This window comes from Rhinatrema bivittatum, chromosome 8 (genome assembly GCF_901001135.1).
Source record: "Rhinatrema bivittatum chromosome 8, aRhiBiv1.1, whole genome shotgun sequence".
Classification (NCBI taxonomy): Eukaryota; Metazoa; Chordata; class Amphibia; order Gymnophiona; family Rhinatrematidae; genus Rhinatrema; species Rhinatrema bivittatum.
In genome coordinates this window covers 85,346,057-85,370,959 of record NC_042622.1, presented here as the reverse complement: position 1 = coordinate 85,370,959, position 24,903 = coordinate 85,346,057, and the positions used below count along the sequence as shown (strand labels likewise).

Sequence of the window (24,903 nt, the reverse complement as noted above, 5' to 3'; positions counted from 1 at the left end):
CAGATTTAAACAGCTTTGGGCACCCAATCACCCTGAGTTCCAAAGGAAGGGAATTCCAAAGGCTGGATGGTGCAATGGAGAAGCAAGTTCTCGAGTAGCATGAAGCCTTGCCTGTTTGATAGGAGGAATATCAAGTAGTGCCCCTCATTATATTAAAGAAGCTAAAGGCAGGTTTACAATAAAGTTTTCATTGGCCTAACTGTAATAAATTGAAGATTAATACAACCAAACAGAAATTTTATGGTTTCTTTCTGTTACTGCTATTTGATGATAGGGGATTCCCCACCTGAGATTAAGCAGCAGGTGCCCATCTTATCAATACTGATTCTGAATTATCCTTGAAGGCTCAGAGATCTTCTGTAGTCCAGGCTTCCATTTATCATTTAGGGGTAGGAGGACATTTTTGCCCTTACCTTTCTTTCTCAGAAGGATATGGCAACTATTGTTTATGCTATGGTGACTACTATCATTCCTTTTTAGGCCTGCCAAAAAAGCAGCTCCGATGTCTACAGAAAATACAAAAATTCTGCAGCTCGTGTTGTTGAATTTTCATTTATTCAATCACATTTTACCAGTTTTGAGTGAAATTCATTGGCTTTCCATTAAATTTCACTCTAAATTTCAAATCATTTCATGGATATTTGGAGTTTTGAAAAAAGGGAATCCAGAGTATTTGTATGATCATCTCCTTTTTCTCCATCACAAGCATAAAACCACTACTAAAAAGGCTATTGTCAATTCCTTCTGTTAAAAATGTCAGATGTATGGAGCCTTTTCCTCGGCTGGGCCTATGTAATGGAATACTCTGTTGAAATATCTTGGGAATCTGATTATCTTTAGAAAGTGTGCAAAGTCTGTTTTTTTTAACTGGCTTTCTTTGGTTTTTGAGAGGATGTTGATCTGAATTTCTGCTTTAATTTTTTGTTCAGTTTAGGGATTTTAGCTTAGAATATTATTCTATTTGTTTTATCATATGTATTAGAAGAGACTATCATGTCATATCTTGTTGATTTAAGTATGTTTTATGTTTGTATGTTATGTTGCTTATATATTTGTGTTTATATGTAATGTAAATTTGCCTTGGGTGTTTGAGGAATGGCAAAGTTTCTTCCACAGAATGTGTGGCATCAGAACTTCCTGTGACTGTCTCCATAAAAGATGTAATTAAAAATCGAGAGGAAATAATGTATAGAAACACTCATTACCAGTGGGCTTTCTCTTATGACAAAAAAATATATTCACCAAACCAGTAAAAAAACAAAAATAAAATATTAAAAAGTACAAATCCTGAGAACATTTTCCAGCTGCCCCAATGTTGAAATTATGTGTAGCAATTTTGTGAACACCAAGCCTTCCCCTTCCCCTAAAAAAAGGCAAAATAAAAAAAGGGCAGACTGAGGAGGAAGAATGATTTTCTAAGTTATTTGCATGGACAGGTGTTCTAGTATAGATCAGAGCTAGTTGTTACCTAATTACCTCCCCCTCCCCCTCCCCCAAAAAATGCAATGAAAGACAGGGCTGGATTTAGGCACAGGCAACATGGCCAACTAGTGCCTTTGAGGCCAAATTCTGAAGGTGCCCAAAAAGTGCCCCTGCTGCTTTCTGATTTCCAGGGGGAGGAGAAGAGGAGGACTCCTTGCCCCAAGTCCTCTGTCTATGGGCAGCGTCATCAGTCCTGATGAAGGGATGTAGTTAGTAACAAGAACCAGAAGAGCTTGATCATGTCCCAGAACCTTGCTCCGAATTGTCTGCGGGACTCATAGCAGTATGCTATAGGGGTGACCTCGGAATCTTAGGTCACCCAAAAGCCGCTCTGAGTGCGAGACTACGGTTGGGACCCCTAAGTGCGGTGGGCACTAAGGAACTGACTTCTCCTGAGTGAGAAACCATCCAACAGAGCAGGGAATAGCATCGCGCGAAAGCCAAGCCCGAAAAGCGCAGGAGAGAACTACCGTACCCAGAAGTCCTGGTGCGGCCGGCCGGAAACGCGTGTGCGGCGCGGCGCGGCTATAAGAGCCGCAGCTCGGGTGCTGGGAATCCCGCCGGCCGGGCATGAGCAGGCTGCGGTGGCGGCGAAGCCCGGCCGGCATGGCTGTAGGGAGGCCCCGGGGGGAGGCCGTGCCGAGCCAGGCCTGGGGCAGATTGTTGGCCGCCGGCTGAGTCACAGAGGCGGCCACTGACGCGGCTGAGCCGGGCCGACGGCGCTGCGCCAAGCCAGAAAGTTGCGGGGCAGCAGCCGCCCTCCCAGCCCCGGTCCCCAGCACAGGCAGCCGAGCCGAAGGAAGGAACTGCACAAACTGCTGCTCCATTCAGGGACACTTTGGCACTTGACATCTCAGATTATATATGGACAAAGATTTAACAAATAACGTGCTGCAAGGTGACTAGTGACCCTCCCCCCACCCCGCAGCTTCCCTCGATGCGCTTGCAATCCACTTTCTGCTGCAAGGGCAGGAGACAGGGGAGAGGTAATAAGAGATAAGGCAGGGGGGCAGGAGAGAGGGAGCAAGTGACAGGAGACAAGTGACTGACTGGCTTGCAAGACTGCCAAGGTTCATCAGTAGCTGTTGTAGTGCCTCTTTACTGAGGGTCAGTCAGGTGTATCTCCACAAGTAGAAGCCTCAGCAGCTGGCATATAAAAGGGGGAGGGGTGCTGTTCGACGTTTGTAACCACTACTATTTAAATCTAACTTCGTATATTTGTTAGCATAGCCGAAGCAGGGAGCTACGGAGTCAGAATCGGGAAGGGAGACAGAGCTGATCTTTTTGCACTATCAGAATTACTCTGCAGTAAAAACCCTTAGACATTTCTTTCCATTTATGTATCTTGTTTTCTTCCGACCAAACAACCCCCTAATAGTTCCTCCTCTCCTGGTCCTATATATAAAAAGTATTTGACAGTTGGAGGTAAATGATTTGTCTGTCTGTGTCTTGTCTGCCCTTTTTTTTTTTCCAACAGTCTGTGTTACAGGAAGAGAAAGGCATTTAATACGCACAGAAGAGCTTCTTCAAAGTAACAGGAAATCCTATAACTGGTGATGACTGAAAGGAAAAGCAAAGAAAGAAACCGCGAGCCATCAAGGATACTGCAGTTAAGTAGCTTGTTCTCAACCCATGCGGCTAACGTGATACTGACTTGGAAATGGAGTTTTCTCTCCTTTAGGTGTAAGGCTTCGGATTGCCACCACTAGTGAAAAGTTGATTTGGTTTTTGCTGTAGAAAGACGCGACCGGACACTTCAATGCATCGTCCTTCCCAGGACCCCTGGAGTTTGCTAGAAATAGCGCTCGTCTTAAATACCATGGGCTGCATTCAGAGCCTCAGCTGCAAATCCAAACTCTTCCGCGACAGCATCACTGTGATCGAAGCCCGGGCCTCCATCGACTCCACTCCCACCAGCATCGATGAGTCCTCCAGCGTGGTGCTCAGGTACCGGACCCCCCACTTCCGAGCCTCAGCTCAGGTCTTGGTCCCGCCCATCCCCAAGAAGGAGACATGGATCGTAGGCTGGATCCAAGCCTGCAATCATATGGAATTCTTCAACCATTATGGAGATCAGGGCATGTAAGTATCTGAGTTTGGCACTGTTGCTGCTAGGAGTCTACCGAATGACCTGAGTGCTGATCAGGGAGTAAACTTGGGGGCCTTCGATTGGGCGCTTTTCTGTGTCCTTTGGAGCAAAATGATCTCCAGAAAAGTAATTCTTTCAAAGAACCCTAGTCACTAAATTCAAGTGTTAATGTTCTGTTTCTAAGAATTTCCTTGTCTTCCATACTTTTCTACAACTCTTGGCTTAAGATCTTGTTTTAAGATAATGGATCATTTCAGTTTAGCAACAATTCTTTTTATGTAACTATATTATTTCCATATCGGTACTTTTAAATGGTGCTTTAGAGCTCTGCATCCTTCTAAGGAAGGGGGAATAAAAAATGAACAGGGACAGGAATAACTGGGCAGACTGGATGGGCCAATTGATCTTTTTCTGCAGTCATGTGATGGATTTGATGACTTGTCATAAACTTGCTGGAATGTTCCTCAACTTCCTCCTGTCAACTGCTACTGAACAGCTAGTTTTTCTTATGTCACTTGTATAAGGTAGAAAAGTGTCCTATCCACAGGGAGGATTTATGTGTACATCTATTGATCATTGTTCCCTTTGACAGTGATGCGGCCACCCCTTTATGTGAGGCTATGGAATAGCCTCAGTATTGTCACTTAATCTTCTTTCCATGACGCGGTCTGGATTTTAAGGATAGGTAAACCAGTCTGAAAGCAGGAACTAGTCACTTGGAAAGGTGGGATAGACAGGAATTTGCTTGACTTTGAACAAAGCGGAGTCAGTCACTGCTTGACTTGAATCTTTGGATCTTTTTGACTTAGTTTGAATGTGAATAGTCAAATATTTGTATATATTTGAAGATTTCCTATATTCATACAATATTTGACTAGTTAGAATAGTTCAGATCTGCAGAAATGGTATATCTGAACCAATCCACTGAATCTGAATTTGAAAAATAGTCTAAGAAAATACATCGCAGGCAGACCAGTCTGATCTGAGCATCTCTGAGAACAGCATTTGCAGCCCTGAGCATGCATACATCCCTCAAGTGGTTGTAAAGTAGTAAAGATAAATTGATTATAGCAGCAATTGAAATGGTGGTGATAGCAGCATGGAGTAGTAGGAACTGAGGTGGAGGTGAGGCATTGTGGGGGATTTCCTGAAACACTGCCATTGTGTTTGAGCCAACAAGATTTTTCCTAATAAATAATTTAGGAAAAATTAACTTGGGCCAACATAGCTAGAAAAGTGAAAGCAGAATGAAATCTCATATCTTTGAAGTGGCTGGATAGGCTCACATTTTTGCTAATTTAGAAACCATGTTCACTGGGTCTCCTGTTTCCATTTTAGTGCACTACAAGCATCCTGTACTCTAACACGCCTCAGTATGGTGCAATGCAAACCAGCAGATGCAGACTTCTCATTTCCGTGCTGTGTAGGCATGGCTTACAGCTTATCAGCACATCCCCGACTCACCCTTACAATATGCTAAGGAAATAGACATATATATCACCCTGAGACCATCCCAGAATGTTTTAAACGTGTGAGATAGGGATGATTGGAACTGCAATTATTTGACATGCATACAATGGGACTATTGCAGTATGTAGAGATATATTTAAGGTCTTTTAACAGGGCTCAGAAAGCATGTTCAAGCGCCTCAGGTGCTCAGGCAGAGCTCCTGAGAGAGCTGAATGTAGAAAGGGCCAAGGCTTACTAAGTATCTATGGATTAGAGGGGACAGGAAAGCCCCATCCTCTTCCTCAGCCACTTGCACCCATATAAAAGTGAAGTCCTGATTTAAGAATGCAATGAGTTTGCCACCCTGGTCTCTTCCTCGACTATCCTAGTGCTCCTGATTCCTAACCTAGAATCTCCCACTAAACACTATTAAGCCTTCAGCAAAGATTCCTTTAACTAGGAAGAGTTCTCTTGGTTAGTCTGTTTAATGGGCCTTCTGACTGTCCGAGCAGAATAAGATGTCTTAAGAATTAATTCTAGATCTACCAGCACAAATTCTCTCTTTGCAGACATGTGAGAACATTACATTTGATTTTAAAGTGACTCCTCTCTTGTGCAAGCTTCCTTCTTAGCTCCCTTTGCTGGTTACAATTTCTCTTTATATACTGCCACTGTTAGTGTTTTCCCTGACAATATGACAAAAGCTGGGAAAAGAACACCTCTTACACTTAAATCTTATAGTTTAACACTGTGGGGCACTGTCGCTGTGAGCCAGCCATGAATATACCCAGCCGATGTCCTTGCCCAGTAGAGGAGCCAGGCGGGGTAACATTTGGTAAACAAGGTGAAGTGTCATTTATAGTCACCTCAGCCAACTTTAAAAGCAATAGATGTGGCCCTAGCCATCACTTTTTGGAGTGAGGTAACAGCAGGAGCCCTTTCTCCTGAGACCTGGTGAAGGCAAGTGAGAAGCAGCAGGCACTGTGCACTTGTCCCACTGTTGCTGTAAGACATGATTACAGAGCAGTACCTACATTAGCCAAAACTAATTTTTTCAAACCAATAAAAAATGATATTGCTAAATAGAAGATAGTCTTTACACCTATTATAACTTCTGGTTTATCTACTGCTTAGAACTACAGCGTACCAGACAGGCATTCAACCATAATCAAGTGCATTTGTTTTATGCAAAGTGTCTCTTATCATGCAAGTTTAGGTGAATGCCTTACGATGCCATGCACCCTAGAGGTGGCTCTGCCTAGGTTTGAGCTATTCCCCTAGAGTGTAGTGGAGGAATAGACTAATAATTAGAGCAGTAGGCTGTGGACCAACAAAGCCAGGGTTTAAATCCTGCTGCTGGTCCTCGGGTAAGCCAGTTCTCCTGCTGCATCAGGTACAAACTTAGGACATCATTTACTAAGTTTTTTTCCCCATTCTGTGTCTACGGGGGGGGGGGAAGGGAATGAATCAGACCCTTAGATCAGTGCTTCTCAACACAGTCCTCTGGGCACTCCTAACTAGTCAGGTTTTCAGGATATCCACAATGAATATGCATGAGATAGATTTGCATGCCATGGAGACTCAGTATATGCAAATCTATCTCATATGCATATTCATTGTGGATATCCTGAAACCCTGACTGGCTGTGGGGTCCCCAGGACAGGTTTGGGAAACCTTAAGATAGTTTATACTACCAAAACACATAAAAGCCAAAGTTGCAACTCCTAGACATCGTGAAGGGGCTCAGCTGTATTAACTAGCGGTGTGCATAGTTTTTTTTCTTCGTGCCTGTTTTGTTTCCGGAGTGGGTCATTTTGGTCCACCCCCTGGATCGTAATTTTTTTTTCATCTGTATTTTGTTAAACCCATCCCCAGCCCTTCAAATTTAATATAAAGCTCTCTATTTGCCTGACCCCCCCCAAGACTCACCCAAAGTCCCTGGTGGTCCAGCGGAGGGCCTGGAAGCGATCTCCTGCTCCCAGGCTGTCGACTGCTAGTAATGTAAAGGGCCGCTGGCACCAATTTTCCTTACTATCTGCCAGGGGCTACTGTTGCCATTGGGTGGACTGTCCCATGGTAGGGACAGTGGATGACCAGCACCCTTGGTGGTCCAGCAGGGTGCCAAGGAGCAATCTCTCGCTCCTGGGCTGTCGGCTGCTAGTAATAAAAATAGTGTCGGCAGCCCTTTACCCTTGCCATGTGACAGGAGCTACCCGTGGCATTTGCCAGACCCTGTCCCATGGTTAGGGCAATGGATGACCGGCACCCCTGGTGGTCCAGTGGGGGGCCCAGTGCGATTTCTTGCTCCAGGGCTGTTGGCTGCCAGTAATCAAAATGGCATGGCCTGTCCATTGCAGGGCCAGCCAATGGCACTGGTAGCCCCTATCACATGGTAAGGGAAAAGGGTCACTGGTGCCATTTTGATTACTGGTAGCTGACTGCCCGTGAGCGGGAGATTGCTCCTGGCCCCCCTGCTGGACCACCAGGGACTTTAGTGAGTCTTGGGAGGGTGGGGGGCTTTACATTTAATTTAATTTGAAGGATTGGGGTGGGTTTGGGGATTTTTTTTTTTTTTTTTTTTTACATGTACACTTCCCAGAAAAAAAAATGCTAGGAAAACTACTCAATTTTGTGGGTTTTCCTATCATTTGTTTTGCTTCCCGAAATGCAACAAAATAGGAAATATCATCTTTATTTCCTATTTCGTTGCAAACGACTGCACATCTCTAGTATTAACTTCTTTATCACCAAAGCATATTCCATGCAGAGAGATCTTGTAAGCTGGTGCTTTATTTCTCTGCTACTCTTAAGTAGGGTGAACTTGCTAATGCTAGTGACAGTGATAGAAGTGCTCCCTAGTCTGTGCTGGTGTCCGGCAGGGAGAGGAACCCATGAACTTTGTACTTAGAACTCAAGAAGAAACTAACCAAACCTGGATTCCACGATTCTGATTTTGGCAGATAGCTACAGTTCTCCTTTGTCTATATCCTCCTGATAATGGATTCATACCTTGTGCATACCTAGCAGTGACTTTACTTGTAACTTTATAATAGGTACAAATAGGCAACAGGTGCTATTGATACTTCACTATGTATGTATTTTGTAAGATTTTCTTCCTCAGCTGAGGATTATTGGTATTACTGTTTCCCTCACCTTAAATATCAGAGCAATCATACTACTCAACATTTTTATGCTCAAAAAGAATTGCTAACGTTCCTTAGTGGTTGGAGAGAAAGAATCTGCACTGGCCTTAAGGCAGTTGAATTTTAGAGGAATAAAGTGAGAAAAATCACAATTTTAAATAAAAGAGCAACTATTTCTCTTAGAGGCATTCATGACAGGGTTGTGGAGGTGTGTACAAAAAGAACAAGGAAATGATATACTCAAAGTACGTCAGTCCTACCCCTCAGTCCTTCTGATCTAGTTTCATTCTCAAAAGATCACTTTTAAAAGCGATTAACCAGAATTTCTTCTTCTTAGGTCCAGTTGGGAACTGCCAGACCTGCAGAGTGGCAAAATCCAGGCTATCAGTGACTCCGATGGTGTGAACTACCCCTGGTATGGAAACACCACAGAAACCTGCACCATTGTGGGCCCCACCAAGAGGGACACCAAATTCACCGTCAGCATGAATGATAACTTCTATCCCAGTGTCACTTGGGCAGTGCCAGTTAGTGAAGGTAATGTGGCCAAGCTGACCAGTATCCACCGAGATCAGAGCTTTACCACCTGGCTGGTAGCCACGAACACCACCACTAATGACATGGTGATTCTACAGACCATCAAGTGGCGCATGCGGCTGGATATCACAGTAAACCCCAACAAACCCCTGGGACAGCGTGCCAAGCTGCAGTCACCCTTTGCTCAAGAGCAGCCCCAGATCCTAAGCAAAAATGAGCCAATCCAGCCCAGTGCACTGGTCAAGCCCAATGCCAATGATGCTCAGGTTCTAATGTGGCGGCCCACAAACGGCCAACCCATTGTGGTCATCCCTCCAAAACGACGCTGAGCTCTTCATAAAGTAGGCTGTGCATCTTGGCGCAAGAGAGCAGGAGCTGGCTAGCTGTGCTTATAAACAGCCAATCAACAGAGACTGGCTGTGCTTCTCATACAACTGCTCTACCTGGCACAATTAGGGGGAATCACTGTGTATCGAACCTCAAAGCAAGGCTCCCCTCACCCCCTGCGCTTCCTTGTGTCATCTGCTTCCTGCTGACACACAATAAAAATCAGAAACCCATGCTGTGTTTGAGGGATGTGAAGGGCTCCGGCCTTGTTGTTTTTCTTGTGTTCCTTGTTAATCTTCCCATCACCAGCTCACAGACTCTGCTATATGAGAGCTATTTTTTTTTTCTCTATGAGAGCAAAACTGCAACTGCTGGAAATTGCTTGTTTATTAAGCTCTTATTTATTAATCATTTTAAAATATTTCTGTGGAAAACTGACATTTTTATGTTTGCAAACTGGAGACCTGGAGCCTTACCCTGATTCGCTGCTTTGCATTTGCCAAATTTGAGCCTTAAGTGTGTTTTTTTTTTTAAGAAAATGTTTTCTACTGGATTTTGGGGGAAGGAGAAAAGAACACTCTGACTGGGAGAGTAAGGGGTAAAGTTTTGAAATTATGTTGCAGTGGCGCTACTGTGCAAGGCCAAAAGACAGCACTGGAAAGCTGAATGTGAATGTTGTGTGCTATCTGTGAGAGAAAAAAAAAGGAAGAGGCAGAGTCCTCACACTGCTGCACTATCTGGAAGAAAATTATCAACAATAGTAGGGATTATAGTCTGAGGACACTGGGGTTTTAGAAATAGGCCATTCCTATGCTATATGGGGGAATCCACAGGGTAAATAGGAGGTACTAGAGTGAGAGCTCGGTTCATCCTGTCACCATGTTGTTAATGGCCAGGAGCTGTGTTTCTCTTCCATCCTCCTTTCAGATCTCCTTTCTATTTGAGAGTTTGTTCTATGGCTCCCCCAGCAGCTCTTCTACCATACACGGTAGAGATTAGAAGATCCATTTCCTCCTCGCACTGTGTAAAACATAGGTGGAAAGCATTCACTGAGGCTTTGTGACATTTAGAAGGCCCCTGAATCACTTCAGTAAAAGTCATAATAGAATTTATGGTTCAGTAAAAGTCTCTACAGTAGATATAAATGTAGGCCTTGAGTTCTTCTACCAGGGGAGTTAGCTCATAAGGACTTCCCCACAGAAGCGAGTTTGGCCAAGGAATACTTCTCCAATAAGACCTTCCCCTCCCACCCTAGCGGAGGAATGGTCTGCAGCTGGTGATCAGAATATAGCTCAGCCGTTTGGGGGGGGGGGGGGGTGTCTGGGGATAGTCACTGCCTTATTGCTTTTTGCTCTTTAATGGCATTATACTGGAGAAAAGGGAACGAGTTCTGGAACTGAAATACTTGCAGGTCCGGATTGCTAGGAGCAGCCCCTTTCAAACAAAGCTTCATGACACTTGTGCCTAAGGCTGCGGCCTGGGGTGAATTGATGTCATGATCAGCAGAATGGAAGTGACAGGTGCTGTAACCAGGACTATTTATATATCTCTTTAATAACTAAATAGCAATATAATTAGAACTGCTCTGAATAGGAGAGAAGCTTGATACTGAGACTCCCTCTCTCCCTCCCCCTCAGGCCAGTGCTGGGCCTATGCTGAGATCAGCAGTGTTAAAAGGCCTAAGCTCATACCAACCAGAATCAACCTCTCCCATAGACCTTTTCCTTACCCTTCTCTCTTTAACATGCTCTCCCTAAGGCAGGGAGGAAGACATATTAGGAAATCTCTCAGGAGCCAAAAAGGCCAGAAATACCACCACCAGCAGCAAACAGAAAGGAAGGTATTAAACATACCAGATACACCAGCAGAATATGGAACATTAGGGGCTGAATAAGTTGTCAACTTGGAACATAAATTTCAACCTCACCCATCCTCAACTCTATTCTAACACAGAAATGTATGGCCCTATATTAGCGCTAGTACCTTGCTCATAAACCAGTTCTGCAGGGTCTGTGATCAGTCTCCTAGGAAAGTAGGGACATTTTAGGAGCTCATTTAGAACTGTTTCTCAAAGATCTATCTTAGCTTTAATGCTGGAATTGTTCTGGGCCCAGGGCTCCTGGAACCTGATCCTATTATACACACAAAGCTTCTTCAAGGAAAAACTGCAATAAGAAATAACTAAGAAAATTCCAAGAACAGAAGGGAAAATGGAAGAATCAGAAAATTAGAGAAACCTGAAAATCATTTTCAGTGACCGGTGGTTTTGTGAAGGACTCCCTACTCATAGCTGTAGAGAGAAATCTTCTTATGCAAGTTACTTGTAATAAGATATTTATTTTTTAAAGTATTATACAAGAAGATACCTCAGCACGGCCGCCCCAGTCTCCTGTCCCTGTCTTGCCATGCAGTATTAAATAGATGCAGGGAGTGTTCCCTGCTCCAAATAGATGGCCATGCGCCAGCACATCACTGTGCATTTTCATCACTGTGGTCAAGGGGTAGTAAGCTAAGAGAAGAAACGAGGCACACTGGCAAATCCTTCAGCATAGACCAGGCCCAAGAGGGCAAGGCTAGTGTGCTTTGATGAGTGGAGGTATGAGCTGGGAACAGTTCTTCCATCCCTCAGCAGTGATTATCTGTCCTTGAGGCTGTGGAGACTGTGAAAATATGCAGAGAGAAAAATAGACTAGAACATGAGAAATGTAAACAACTTTTATAATGAAAATAAAATGAACTTTTAAACTGTGTTCTTCCCAGGTTTGTTTTATTGTAGCTGAATTCCCAGGAATGTAAAGACACAGAGGGTGCTGCTGCCTACCATGTAACCTGATAAAGGATCCGAGGGGGAGGACAGAGGCAGCATCCCTTGTGAGGGGGAGAGATGGAAACAGTGGAGAAAAATTGTTTCTTGCCTGCTAATGTTCGTTCCTGGAATACCTCCGGTGCTGCTGAGAGTGCACTCAAGATGGCTGCCGTTCCCACACTCGTGGGAAAAGAATTGGTGGCGGCTCCTGCCAACCTCATAGGCCTTTTAGGTGCTGAAACAGAGCTTGCACCAGCCAAGCTGCCTTCTCCGACGAGATACAGCGGGTGCACAAATTCACGCAGATGAGACGAGCGTGAGTATCCCCCACATGAGTGGCAGGCCTTGCCACAATCCTTGGCCAGTGCTATGTGCATCCCACACACTGCTTCCTTCCCACGGCAGTCTCATTAACACTGGGACTCCCACCTACCCCCTGCTCTCACCTGTGTCTGGTGTGATCATTCACAAAAGAGAAAGCCAAAGTTGAGAAATCCTCTCCAAGCTGCAGTGTACAATGATCAGGCCTTTTTTTTTTTTTTTTGTAATGGAGACAAAAGTTCTTTCCTGAATACTGTAGAGCAGTTGCTGCTTCCTGAGGGTTCTTCGGGAGACTGAGGGAACTGGACCATCAGCTAATTGAAATCAGCTCAGTGTCTAGGGATGTGCCAGCACCAAGCGTCACCAAACCCCTGCTCGTCCACCTCAACCAGGGAGGATGGCCCCCACCAGGGACCTAATAGCCCCCAAGAAGGAAACTCCAAAAGGAAACCCATCTTCCTTTTCTATTTTTTTCTTAAATAAACCAGACTGCTGGTTTTAAATCTCTACCATCTGCTTGAGACAGAGAAATACTGAGGGACTGTAGGTGGCAGACTAGGCTTCTTCTCTGTCTATATCTGCTGGTAGGGAGGCAAAATCCAGGAGTCTGGACTGATCTGGGGTATGAACAGGAATACCAGTATTCTTTATGTCAGGGAGGCAAACGGGCAGGTGATAGATTGACCTGTTCAGGCTCCAGTATAATAAGGTGCACTGGACTGTGCAGTTTTACACATGACTATGCGTACTTTTGTGCTCAGACTTTACTCTCCATGCAACAGAGTTTTGCATACAAAAACTGTGCACAAACCTGCTTAAAACAGTTCAAGCAAATTCACACTCCATTTAAATCCCATGTTGATGAAAGCATTAGCTATTACGCCCCAATGCAGAAAGGCACATAGACTTAACTCATGGTTTTTTAATGCTGGAAATTTAACTCCTGGTTAGAGCTGGAGTGGAAAGTGGACTAATATTGGTCTATGGGTCTGAACTTGGGAGTTCACAGATGGGGGGGCCTATACTCAGAATTGATGCATATAAAACAACTTTTGCACAAATCAAGTTTTCTGCATATAAAGCATGCTTTATGTGCAGAGAATATGCTTTGTACACAATTTTTATGTGCATACATTATTTTTGGTGCACATACTGTAAATCTAGTTTTATGCGCAGAAGCCGTGCTTTATGCACACTAAGCATGTCTTCTGTGCACTTTTGGGTTAGCACGTTTTTAAACTCCTAATGCATTAACATACCATTAGCTTACAGCATCAGATGTCAAGTCAATTTTTACTGTATGATAAAGAAAAAGTGAGCTAAAATTTAGCTTCCATTTTATGACATCGGGCCCTCAAGAGTCAGAGGCAGGAGTAGAAACCAGGAGCTCTAATCCCTTTCTCGGGCACTATCCAGTAAAAATACCAAAATAAAAGCACCTGGAGGAATTCTGAAAAACTGGGCAGAGCACTGCACCATTACACCTCTTCTCAACCCTCAACACACAAACTCACAAAACACACTACACTCTCTAGCTCCAGAGGAAATATATTAAAAATGTGTATATCGCCTCCCTGAACAAAAGAAGGCTCAAGACTGTGAACAGCAAAACAATATATAAAATTAAAGTATAACAATTTACATACAGGCCGATACAGTACAGTGCGCTCCAATGAAGCGCATTTTAGCCTGCTCTTGGACGCGTGTTTTCCCTTATCTCCCTTAAGGGGAGGAAAACGTGCGTCCAACCCGCGGCACCTAATAGCGCCCTCAACATGCAAATGCAACATGCAAATGCATGTTGAGGGCCCTATTAGATATGCGCGCGGGATACAGAAAGTAAAATGTGCAGCCAAGCCGCACATTTTACTTTCAGAAATTAGCGCCGACCTTCTTCCGGCGCCAGGAAAGTGCACAGAAAAGCAGTAAAAACTGCTTTTCTGTGCACCCTCCGACTTAATATCATAGTGATATTAAGTCGGATGTCCTGAAAAGTAAAAAAAAAAATAAATTTGAATTCGGCCTGCAGCTGTCGGGCCAAAAACCGGATGCTCAATTTTGCCGGCGTCCGGTTTCCGAGCCCGACGTTGGCAAAATTGAGCATCAGCTGTCAAACCCGCTGACAGCCGCCGCTCCTGTCAAAAAGGAGGTGCTAGGGACGTGCTAGTGTCCCTAGCGCCTCCTTTTCCCTGTTTTTACCTCGTCACCTAATTTAAATACAGAATCGCGTGCACCGGCGAAGGGCCGGTGCGCGCGCCGGGAGAGCGGGCGTTCGTCCGCTCTCCTGCAGACTTTACTGTATCGGCCCGATAGTATTTAAAAAGGCAATAAAAAGATACAGTGAATACCCACAAAGCCCTGCATACGTCAGAAATTCCATAGCATGAGTTAGGCTAGTCCACGCATAGCCCCCAGTCCTATGTTTGGGGGGGGGGGGGTGGAATAAACAGGAGAGTGTGAAGAGATTGCAGGGCACACATAGGTGAAGGGAGGCATATACTGAGAGTGTGTGTGTGAATGGAGGGGAACTATCTAAGTGGAGGGAAACAAGTTGCAGGGTTTGAGTGTTATGGGGTAGCAGGGGGGAGTCCTCCAGGTACTCTGCATGCACCATGGATTCTCCAAGCCAGCCACCAAAACAGAATGCCTGACAGCTTCCAGTAGGTGTGGTTTGCAGTCAAGTCACAGATAGGTCTGATTAGTGGTGCATCATACAGGAGAACACACTTCAACACCACAAATTCTGCCTCCTTCCCTGCATTAATTAGGGCTGCCTTTTTAATTCAATATACAAAGTGCATCTGCTTCCTCCACTCCCATGTGCCTGAACAATCAATGAGAGAAACAGATGTGTCAGGAGAAATATACTTCATTGTGTTTACAAACCAATTCTTTGCAGTGTCGTCATCCTGGAAATAGTAGAGGGCAGGGAGCCTGGGTCAAGCACAGGACCTCAGGCAACAGGTGTCCTCCCTGTCATTGCTGCCAAGTCACACAAGGAAAGATGAAGCCATAGATCCTCCTCTAGAGCTGGCCAAGCCAAGGCAGTCTGCAGCCTGAGTCCAGCCCCTCCATAAGGTAAGTGAGACACACCCAACCAAAGAGAATGGGTAAATGTAGTGCTTGTGATGGTCAGAGTATTCTGGCTTCCAGTGTGATATTTATATCAGCCTGGGAACCACCTCCACTGTCGATAATGAACAAATGTCTTTCAGTTTAAAGGACTATATAATTATGTCTGTACAGATTTATAACCCAAGAACTCTGCAGTGAAGCAAGGAGCATAACAGCCACACCAGATGCTCAGATTCTCCAGTTAATTCCACCTCATTCCTTTCACTCTGCAGGCAGCACTACTGCAGACAGTGCCACACCCACTCCCAGCACTTCATAATACCTCAGCATTGCAGCAGAGAATAGGGAAATTAGGGAAAACATACTGGCAGAGTTATGTCTGGGATTGTGGAGTAGGGGTCTCAGTACTGGAATAGCAGAGCATGTGTGTGTGTGTGTGTGTGTGTGTGTGTGTGTGTGTGTGGTGGTGTTTCTCAGTACTGGAATAGCAGGGCATGTGTGTGTGTGTGTGTGTGTGTGTGTGGTGGTGTTTCTCAGTACTGGAATAGCAGGGCATGTGTGTGTGTGTGTGTGTGTGTGTGTGTGTGGTGGTGGTGTTTCTCAGTACTGGAATAGCAGGGCATGTGTGTGTGTGTGTGTGTGTGTGTGTGTGTGTGGTGGTGGTGTTTCTCAGTACTGGAATAGCAGGGCATGTGTGTGTGTGTGTGTGTGTGTGTGTGTGGTGGTGTTTCTCAGTACTGGAATAGCAGGGCATGTGTGTGTGTGTGTGTGTGTGTGTGTGGTGGTGGTGGTGTTTCTCAGTACTGGAATAGCAGGGCATGTGTGTGTGTGTGTGTGTGTGGTGGTGGTGGTGTTTCTCAGTACTGGAATAGGGCATGTGTGTGTGTGTGTGTGTGGTGGTGGTGTTTCTCAGTACTGGAATAGCAGGGCATGTGTGTGTGTGTGTGTGTGTGTGTGTGTGTGTGTGTGTGTGTGGTGGTGGTGTTTCTCAGTACTGGAATAGCAGGGCATGTGTGTGTGTGTGTGTGTGTGGTGGTGGTGTTTCTCAGTACTGGAATAGCAGGGCATGTGTGTGTGTGTGTGTGTGTGTGTGTGTGTGTGTGGTGGTGGTGTTTCTCAGTACTGGAATAGCAGGGCATGTGTGTGTGTGTGTGTGTGTGTGTGTGGTGGTGGTGTTTCTCAGTACTGGAATAGCAGGGCATGTGTGTGTGTGTGGTGGTGGTGTTTCTCAGTACTGGAATAGCAGGGCATATGTGTGTGTGTGTGTGTGTGTGTGTGTGTGGTGGTGGTGTTTCTCAGTACTGGAATAGCAGGGGTGCTGCAGGGCAGGACTGAGATGTACTGACAGAGCTGTCGGGCAGGGGGAAAGAGGTCTTAGTACTGTAGCAGCAGAAGGTGCTGCAGGGAAGAACTGAGATGCATTGGCTAAGCTGAGTGCATGGTGGGTCTCAGTACTGGAATTGCAGGGAGTGCTGAAGGACAGGACTGAAGTGCACTGATAGAGCTGCATGTATTTATGGGGGATTGGGGAAGGTGTCGACACTGGAATAGCAGAGCAGAGGGTGCTACAGGGCAGAACTGAGATTTACCTGGCAGCAAGTCAAATGCAGTTATCCCCACAGCTACTGGACAATGTTAACATTATATGTCTGTCTCTTTTACTGAATCTTTATATTTATTTGTCATCACCACCTACTGTTGGCAAGATAAATCATGATTACAGGATCTGTTGCCCAGAAGACTATTATCGCTGTAGTCTTAGTACAAGATTAGTAAGGGTAGTATACTGCTTGTTGTAGGTTAACCTCTGGCTTATAAATTCATCACTGTGTACCACAATTGCTTGCAGGGCTTTATGTAATGCCACCCTCACAAAGAATTGGAGAAAGGCTGCAGTCATGGTCTCAGCCACTTGCCCACAAAAAGGAGCCCTACACTGATCACATAGCAGTCTGACATTCCTTCCATGCCAGCTGCACTTAGGACAAGTGGTTGGTTACTTATCTGCCTGAGCACAGCAAATATGCCTCTGCAGGGAGATGTCAAATGCCAAAGAGCTGCTGGATCAATGCAAGGAATCTGGGGTCAAGGGTCTGGGCCAAACAATTTCTATTTATAAAAGCAAAAGGAAGCCAAGCACACCATCAGCAAACAGGTGACCTCTAAGTACAAGGGCAAGTACCATCCCCTGCACCTCATGGGCAGGAATCGTTCCCTGCACGCAACAGCCTTACTCTTTCTGATAAAAACTGGTGGGCCAGTTGTCAAATTAGTTGTCAGTCTATTTCTATAGCATTGCATGCAAAGCTTATCTCCTTACTCCTTTCTATCTGGCTATAACTACGGTAGGGAGTCACATTTTGAAATTTCTCTCAGCAATTACCTATGCACAGAAGAGAATGGCGCTTATGTCGTACATATTGCGAGTGTTGCTGTTAAACGCAGTACAGCAGCCACAGCTCTGCAGCCTAATGTTCCAAGCTGTCACACAGGGGACTGATGCTGAGCCAGAGGAACAGCTCTCCTAGCTGAGCTAGTCATTCCCTCCCCCCATCACAAATCAACTGAAGGGATCCATGGGAAGAGGACTCAGCTCTTCCTTTCCTGTGGCCTGCACTCCTCATTAACCTGCAGGGAGAACAGTTATCCTTCATCAGAGCCACATTCTGCACCAGTCTTTGCCTATGTTATTTAAAGCCGACCACAATCAGCAGTAACAAACATCACACAAAGCCACATGGAAGGATCAATTCAATGTATTTGAAGGCAGGGAAATTAGTTGCATAAAAAAAAACCCCCATAACATTATTCATTACTTAAAAAGGAAAAAAAAGACAGCAATCTCTGTTTGAGAAGCAGCCCTGAAGCGCATGTGCTGTGCAGTGTTGACCACAGAAATGGCTGGAAATGACTCAACCCCTCTCAGCTCCTCCATCCACTGAAGCCCGAGGCTGGTCTGGAAGAGAAGTAAGGGCAGTCAGTGAACACACATAGTACAGCCAAGGCAAAGCATGCTGGCTCTCTCCACACACAGGGAGATGAGTCTTCAGAGCTACTTAGGCAATCACATGTACTACAGAAGCAAGTGGGATAAAAAAAGAAAAGACCCTTTTGTGAAGGTTAATGCACTCTGTCTGCTGTCAGTATTGAAGCCTTTACTTCATGGTGCCCCACCATCAGCTCTCAGGCTGATTTCACAAGAATTATTATTATTATTATTATTTAATAACTTTTATATACCGGCATTAGATAGGCACATCATGCCGGTTTACATATTAACAAAAGCGAGGAAAATACATTATAACAGGGAGTGGGAGGGGATAAAGCAAACTGAGAAAGGCAAGAAATACAGAGTTGTGAACTAGTTAAATAAGTCAAAAACCTACAACAACTGCAATAAATGCAACAACAGCAACTGGTAAAAACTTAAATCTAACCGAAGAGGCGTAATCTTTATAAAGTGCGGTGAACAGATAAAGTGCGAATGAGCAGATATTCAAAACCTTAAGAACGTGATAAAAGTTCTATTAATCTTTTCAACTGCAGTGGACAGACTGGCAGGGATCCTCAAAAACTTTATGGCTACAAAGCTATATGGCAATCAAAACTGGTGGGCAATAGAGACAGCTGATAGTACATGTAGCACTGTTGTGAGGGATACACACAGCTGTCTCCTCCTCACTGTGAGGAATACACGGGGCTGTCCCTTGTGTCTCAGACTGGCAGGGGCAGGGAATGCTGAAAGGCGTATATGAGGCTGTTTCTTGTGCCTCAGGCTGCTGGAGGATGCAGTGAGTGATACACAGGACCACCTTCTAGGGACTTGCAGGGGCAGGGAATGCTGTGAGTGGTACATGGGGCCGTCTCTTGCTCCTGTGACTAGTAGGGGCAGGGGGATGCTATGTGGGATATGCAGGATTGGTTTGGCCTAACATACAATAGCACTTCCCTTTCACTCTAACACCAACAGAAGAATGGGAGCATAAGCTCACAAAGAAACTGCCCCACACCCTCCACTATAGGCAGCACCTCACATATCCTGCAGCCTTTGCCTCAATTGATGTCATTAAAGCTGGTTATGTAGCTGTCATGGGTACTTACTGGTTTGGTGAGCCAAATCCAAATCCTGAAAAAGAGAGACAGTAAAACTCTAATTGCAGTGTTTAGGAGGTAAACAAATAATTCACAGAGTGACCAGAGGCCTCTTCCAGCACCACCTTTACAGTCCAATGCCTACTCCCAAGGTGTTTTATCTCCATCCAATGCAGCACTTGCTGAACCCGGCCCTGTGTTGGACCTCTGCAGTACCACATGCACTCCAGGGCTGGGATGGACATGTGCAGCAGGATTCCCCAGCGCTCTAGTCAAATAATCATTTTCCGGAGTCAGGCAGTTAACTGCAGTCCCCTCACTAATTCAGATATCTAAAATCCAAAGTATGTTTTTAAAATCCTTGTAACTTTTACACTGATTCCGCTCTCTTCTCAGAAGATTCCAAAGCACCTTGCATCCTACGCAGCTGAGCCCGACTTCCCAGGATATAAAAGAACAGGAGGAAGGGGGGGAGCAGGACAGGAGAGAACAGAAGATGGTGCAGTCAGGGCCCAGAAAGAGGGTAGAAAGCTCAACATCTCACTTTCTAAACAAAGCTGCTATGTCCTTTCCATTTTGAGAGTCTCAGATATGTTCTTTAAGCAGTATTGCATGATGCCCACTGCTGTATCCCACAGAAGAAAAATAAAAGAATAGGACCAAAAGGAACCCATTGTATGAAGACTGTCCTTCCATGGAACAAAGCCTGGAAACTCAACCCCTGAAGCTGTTCCTGACCTCTGGCTGTGATATCATGGATTGCATTTTAAATTTTGGATAATGGAAGTTATTACTAAGGTGTTTAATAAAATAAAAAATGCAGAGAATTAAAAAAAAAAAAAAAAAGATGCCCCCCCCCCAAAAAATTGACAAATACAAACAGTTGTCTTGTGCAAGGCATCAATCTTTCCCCTCACCTCCTCCTCCACCGCTGCCAGTACCGCCTCCACTTGAGCCAAAGCTGGAGAAGCTGGGAGTCTGTGCCCCAAAACCAGCTGAAGATTGCTGGGACAGTGAACCAAAGCTGGGTGTGCCCTGGTTTGCTAGGCTGCCGAAAGTGTTGGAGTTACTGCTGCTGCTGAAGCTGTGTACGCAGAAAGAAAAGAGAACAGGCAGTGAGTTCTGACCCTGCACCCCAGTTAGGAAGTTCTGTGAGATGCTAGTGGGGGGATCTTAAAGGAGCAGAACCAGCCCCTCACAGGTAATTCTGCTCCACTCAGTGAGACAGGTAATGTCCCAAACACCAATAGTGGTATTGGAGCTTAGTTATCTGCCTACTGTATTATCCAGCGCTGCTCAGAAAGTACCCCGAGGAGGTGCTGAAGTGCTCCAAAGTATAGCAAAATTGCTTACCTTGTAATAGGTGTTATCCCAGGACAGCAGGATGTAGTCCTCACATATGGGTGACATCGGTAATGGAGCCCTATACGGAAAAACTTCTTTAAAAGTTTCCATGAAACTTTTGAATGGCACCGGAGTGCCTACTGAGCATGCCCAGCATGCCATGATATTCCCTGCCACAGGGGTCTCCCTTCAGTCTTGTTTTGTAGCAATAAGCGTTAGCCAAAAATAAAATAATAAAACGTATCGGACCCAACCCCGCGGGGTGGCGGGTGGGTTTCGTGAGGACTACATCCTGCTGTCCTGGGATAACACCTATTACAAGGTAAGCAATTTTGCTTTATCCCAGGACAAGCAGGATGCTAGTCCTCACATATGGGTGATTAGCAAGCTAGAGGCTGAGTCATTTTGCGGTGAGCAACAGTGAGGTATTGTTGATGAAATGAATCAGCCGAAGATCACAGCAGGTTGGATGTAGAAGGAGTTGGGATTAAACTGGAAACAAGTTCTTTAAGACGGATTGTCCATAAGCTGAATCTTGTCTTCCCTCTTTGTCTAAACAGTAGTGAGCTGCAAAAGTGTGGAGAGAACTCCATGTTGCTGCTTTGCAAATGTCTATAATAGGTACAGAGCGAAGGTGTGCTACTGAGGTTGACATCGCTCTGACTGAGTGTGCTTTTACTCGCCCTTGAAGAGTAAGGCCTGCTTTCTCATAACAGAACTGTATGCAATCTGCTAGCCAGTTGGACAGAGTATGCTTACCCACTGATTTACCTGGTTTGTTTGGATCATAGGATACAAACAGCTGACTGGATTTCCTTTGGGCTGTAGTGCGGTTTAAATAGAAGGACAACGCACGCTTACAGTCCAAAGTGTGTAAGGCTCTTTCACCCTGATGGGAATGAGGCCTAGGAAAGAATGTTGGTAAAACTATTGATTGATTCAAATGAAATTCCGTGACAACCTTTGGAAGGAATTTTGGATGTGTACGGAGTACTACTCTGTCATGTAGGAACTTTGTAAAAGGTTCGTATGTGACTAGAGCTTGTAGTTCGCTGACCCTCCTAGCTGATGTAATGGCTATGAGAAATACCGTTTTCCAAGTAAGGTATTTAAGGTCACAGGTATTTATGGGTTCAAATGGAGAACGCATAAGCCTGGCTAATACTACGTTCAGGTCCCATAATGTGCTTGGGGAATGAACTGGAGGTTTAATGTGAGGCCTCTCATGAATTTACTGACGAGAGGCTGTGTGGAGATAGGTGCATCCCCTAGCTTGTTATGGTAAGCTGAGATTGCACTTAAGTGTACCCTTACAGATGACGTCTTAAGACCAGAGTCTGAGAGATGGTAAAGGTAATCTAGAAGCGAGGTAGTGGGGCAAGTGAAAGGATCTAAATCTTTCTGAGTGCACCACAGAGTAAACAGTTTCCATTTGTAGGAATAATTCTTTCTAGTGGAAGGTTTACGTGCAGCTATAAGTACTTGAGATATAGCGGATGGAAGGTTGAGAGGCTGTAAGATCAAGCTTTCAACATCCATGCTGTCAGGGACAGGGATTGAAGGTTGGGATGGCGCAACTGACCCTGTTCCTGAGTTATGAGATTGGGAGCTACTCCCAGGCGAATTGGATCCCTGACAGAGAACTAGCAGTATGGGGAACCATACTTGTCGAGGCCAATATGGGGCTATGAGTATCATAGTCCCCTTGTCCTGTTGTAGCTTCACTAGCATTTTAGTTATGAGTGGTATCGGTGGATACGCGTATAACAGGCCTGAATTCCAATGGCGAGCAAATGCATCCCTTGGTAGACTGCTCTGTTGTTGGAGTAGAGAGCAGTAATTGTTCACTTTGTAGTTGAGCTGGGATGCAAAGAGATCTATCGTTGATTGACCCCAGCGTTGGAAGATCTTGGATGCTATTGCTGGATCCAAGGACCATTCGTGCGGTTGGAACTGACGACTGAGGCGATCTGCTACTACGTTGTGGATGCCTGCTAGGTAAGTGGCCCGTAGAAGAATTGAGTGTGTCAGGGCCCAGTCCCAAATCTGTGCTGCTTCTTGACAAAGGAGGTAGGAACCTGTTCCCCCTTGTTTGTTGATGTACCACATGGCTACTGTGTTGTCCGTTTGGATCAGAACAGTCTTGTGTGATAGGCAGTCCTTGAACGCATGTAGCGCATAGCGTATAGCTCGAAGCTCCAGGAAGTTAATTTGAAAAGAGGCTTCGAGCTTTGTCCACTTGCCCTGTGTCTTTAGATGACCAATGTGTGCTCCCCACCCTAAGGTGGATGCATCTGTAGTCAAAGTCACTTGTGGAACTGGTTGCTGGAAAGGTAGGCCCTCTGAGGAGGTTGTTCATTGATGTCCACCAGAGGAGTGCAGATCTGAGTTCTGGTGTTATATGAATAGGAGTGGACATTGGTTGAGTGGCTTGTATCCACTGAGCTTTGAGTGTCCATTGCAGTAGGCGCATGGTCAATCTGGCCATGGGAGTTACATGAACTGTGGAAGCCATGTGCCCTAGAAGAATGAGGCACTGGTGAGCTGTTACTTGAAGTTGGTTTCGCAGAGTATGAGTCAAGAGGACAAGTGTTTGAGCACGGTCTCTTGGAAGAAAAGCTGTTGCTATCGCAGTGTTCAGTTCTGCACCTATGAACTGTATAAGATGAGTTGGTGACAGATGGGATTTCTTGTAGTTGATGAGAAATCCCAAGGAGTGAAGCACTTGGATGGTGAGCTTGAGAGAAGCGAGAGCTCCTTCTTTTGATTGACTTTTGATGAGCCAATTGTCCAGATAAGGGAACATGTGCACTCTTTGCTTGTGGAGGTGTGCCACTGCTGCAGCCATGCACTTTGTGAATACTCGTGGTGCTGATGCAAGGCCGAATGGCAGCACTCTGTATTGAAAGTGCTGATCCAGTACCCGAAAGCGCAGGTATTGGCGATGAGGAGGAAAGATGGGGATGTGAGCGTATGCATCTTGAAGATCCAGAGAGCAGAGCCAATCTCCCCCTTTGAAGAAGAGGTAGAATGGTGCCTAGGGACACCATCCTGAATTTTTCTTTTTTGAGAAATTTGTTGAGTTGTCTGAGGTCTAGAATGGGACGAAGGCCTCCTGTTTTCTTTGGAATGAGGAAATATCTGGAGTAGAATCCTCTGCCCTTTTGAGGTCCAGGAACTGGTTCTATGGCCCTGGCTCTCAGAAGGGTGGATAATTCTGTTTGAAGAATTATGGAATGTTGATTTACTGTCCAAGATGGAAGTGGTGGGTTTTCTTTTGGGACAGTAAGGAAATCCAATTTGTAACCGTGAGTTGTGATGGATAACACCCACTGGTCGGTGGTGATGGAGGTCCAATTGCTGTGGAAGTATTTTATTCGACCTCCTACTGGTGTATTTGGGAATGGGTTGATCTGGCTGCTGCTCTCTGGGGCTTTTCAAAAACCAGATGTAGTGGCAGTTTGTGGAGGTGGTTGAGCTCTTGCAGGCCTTTTTCTAGGCTGCTGGCGTTGAGATGGCCGGCCAGTTCTGGGCCTACTTGCTGGGGGGTAATATCGACGTGGGCGATAATAAGGCCGTCGAGTGTCACGCCTTGGAAACTTCCTTGTAGAAGGCTGAGTCTCTTGTGGTTGAGAAGATAACTGTTTTAATGTTTCAGTGTGGTCCTTCAGGGTTGCCACAGATTCTTTTATCTTCTCTCCAAAAAGGTTATCCCCCAAGCAAGGCAGATCTGCTAAATGTTCTTGGACCTCTGGGCATAAATCAGAGGCCTTGAGCCATGCCCACCTTCTTGCAGCAATACCAGATGCTGATAGTCGTGCAGCAGTCTCGAAACAGTCATAGGTGGCTCGGACCTCATGTTTACCTGATTCGAGGCCTTTATGAATGATATCCTGTAAGGATTCCTGATATTGTTCAGGAAGAGAGAGAGAGAGTTCTTGAACCTGCTAAAGGTTTCTTTGGTACTGGTTCATATATAGTTGATAAGATGATATCTTTGAGACCAGCATTGAACCTTGATACATTTTTCTTCCCAGGTTGTCCAGAAACTTACTCTCTTTCCCAGGTGGTACAGAGGAGTGGGACTTTTGTCTTTTCGCCTTCTTATGGGCGGATTCGACGACCACTGATTGGTGAGGCAACTGTGTTTTCTGGAACCCTGGGATAGGTTGCACTAGGTACGTTGCCTCTGCTCTTTTGTTTACTGCTGACACCGATCCTGGATGCTCCCAAATCCT

The 24,903-nt window shown here is 45.3% G+C and overlaps 2 protein-coding genes across 4 annotated transcripts in view; one reads left to right on the top strand and one right to left on the bottom strand.

Annotated features, from left to right (window-relative positions):
* The first annotated feature begins 2,022 nt into the window (after positions 1–2,022).
* Positions 2,023–11,776, top strand: FAM78A (family with sequence similarity 78 member A). Of its 2 annotated transcripts, none has more exons than XM_029612983.1 (3): positions 2,023–2,380; positions 2,960–3,564; positions 8,501–11,776. In XM_029612983.1, exons 2-3 carry the CDS (start codon positions 3,242–3,244, stop codon positions 9,027–9,029), a joined length of 852 nt encoding a protein of 283 aa, XP_029468843.1. In that variant the 5' UTR covers positions 2,023–2,380; positions 2,960–3,241; the 3' UTR covers positions 9,030–11,776. The 2 variants fall into 2 exon arrangements, with proteins under 2 accessions (XP_029468843.1, XP_029468844.1); XM_029612984.1 differs by lacking the exon at positions 2,023–2,380 and adding an exon at positions 2,447–2,468.
* Positions 11,777–17,969: 6,193 nt separating this feature from the next.
* Positions 17,970–24,903, bottom strand: part of NUP214 (nucleoporin 214) — a 232,051-nt gene continuing 225,117 nt past the window's right edge. For both annotated transcript variants that reach the window (XM_029612981.1, XM_029612982.1), the window contains 3 exons: positions 20,239–20,405; positions 19,331–19,355; positions 17,970–18,185 (listed from right to left, as the gene is read on the bottom strand). In XM_029612981.1, coding sequence (XP_029468841.1) covers positions 18,152–18,185; positions 19,331–19,355; positions 20,239–20,405 — 226 coding nt within the window. In that variant the 3' untranslated portion in view covers positions 17,970–18,151. The remainder of the gene's footprint in view (positions 18,186–19,330; positions 19,356–20,238; positions 20,406–24,903) is intronic.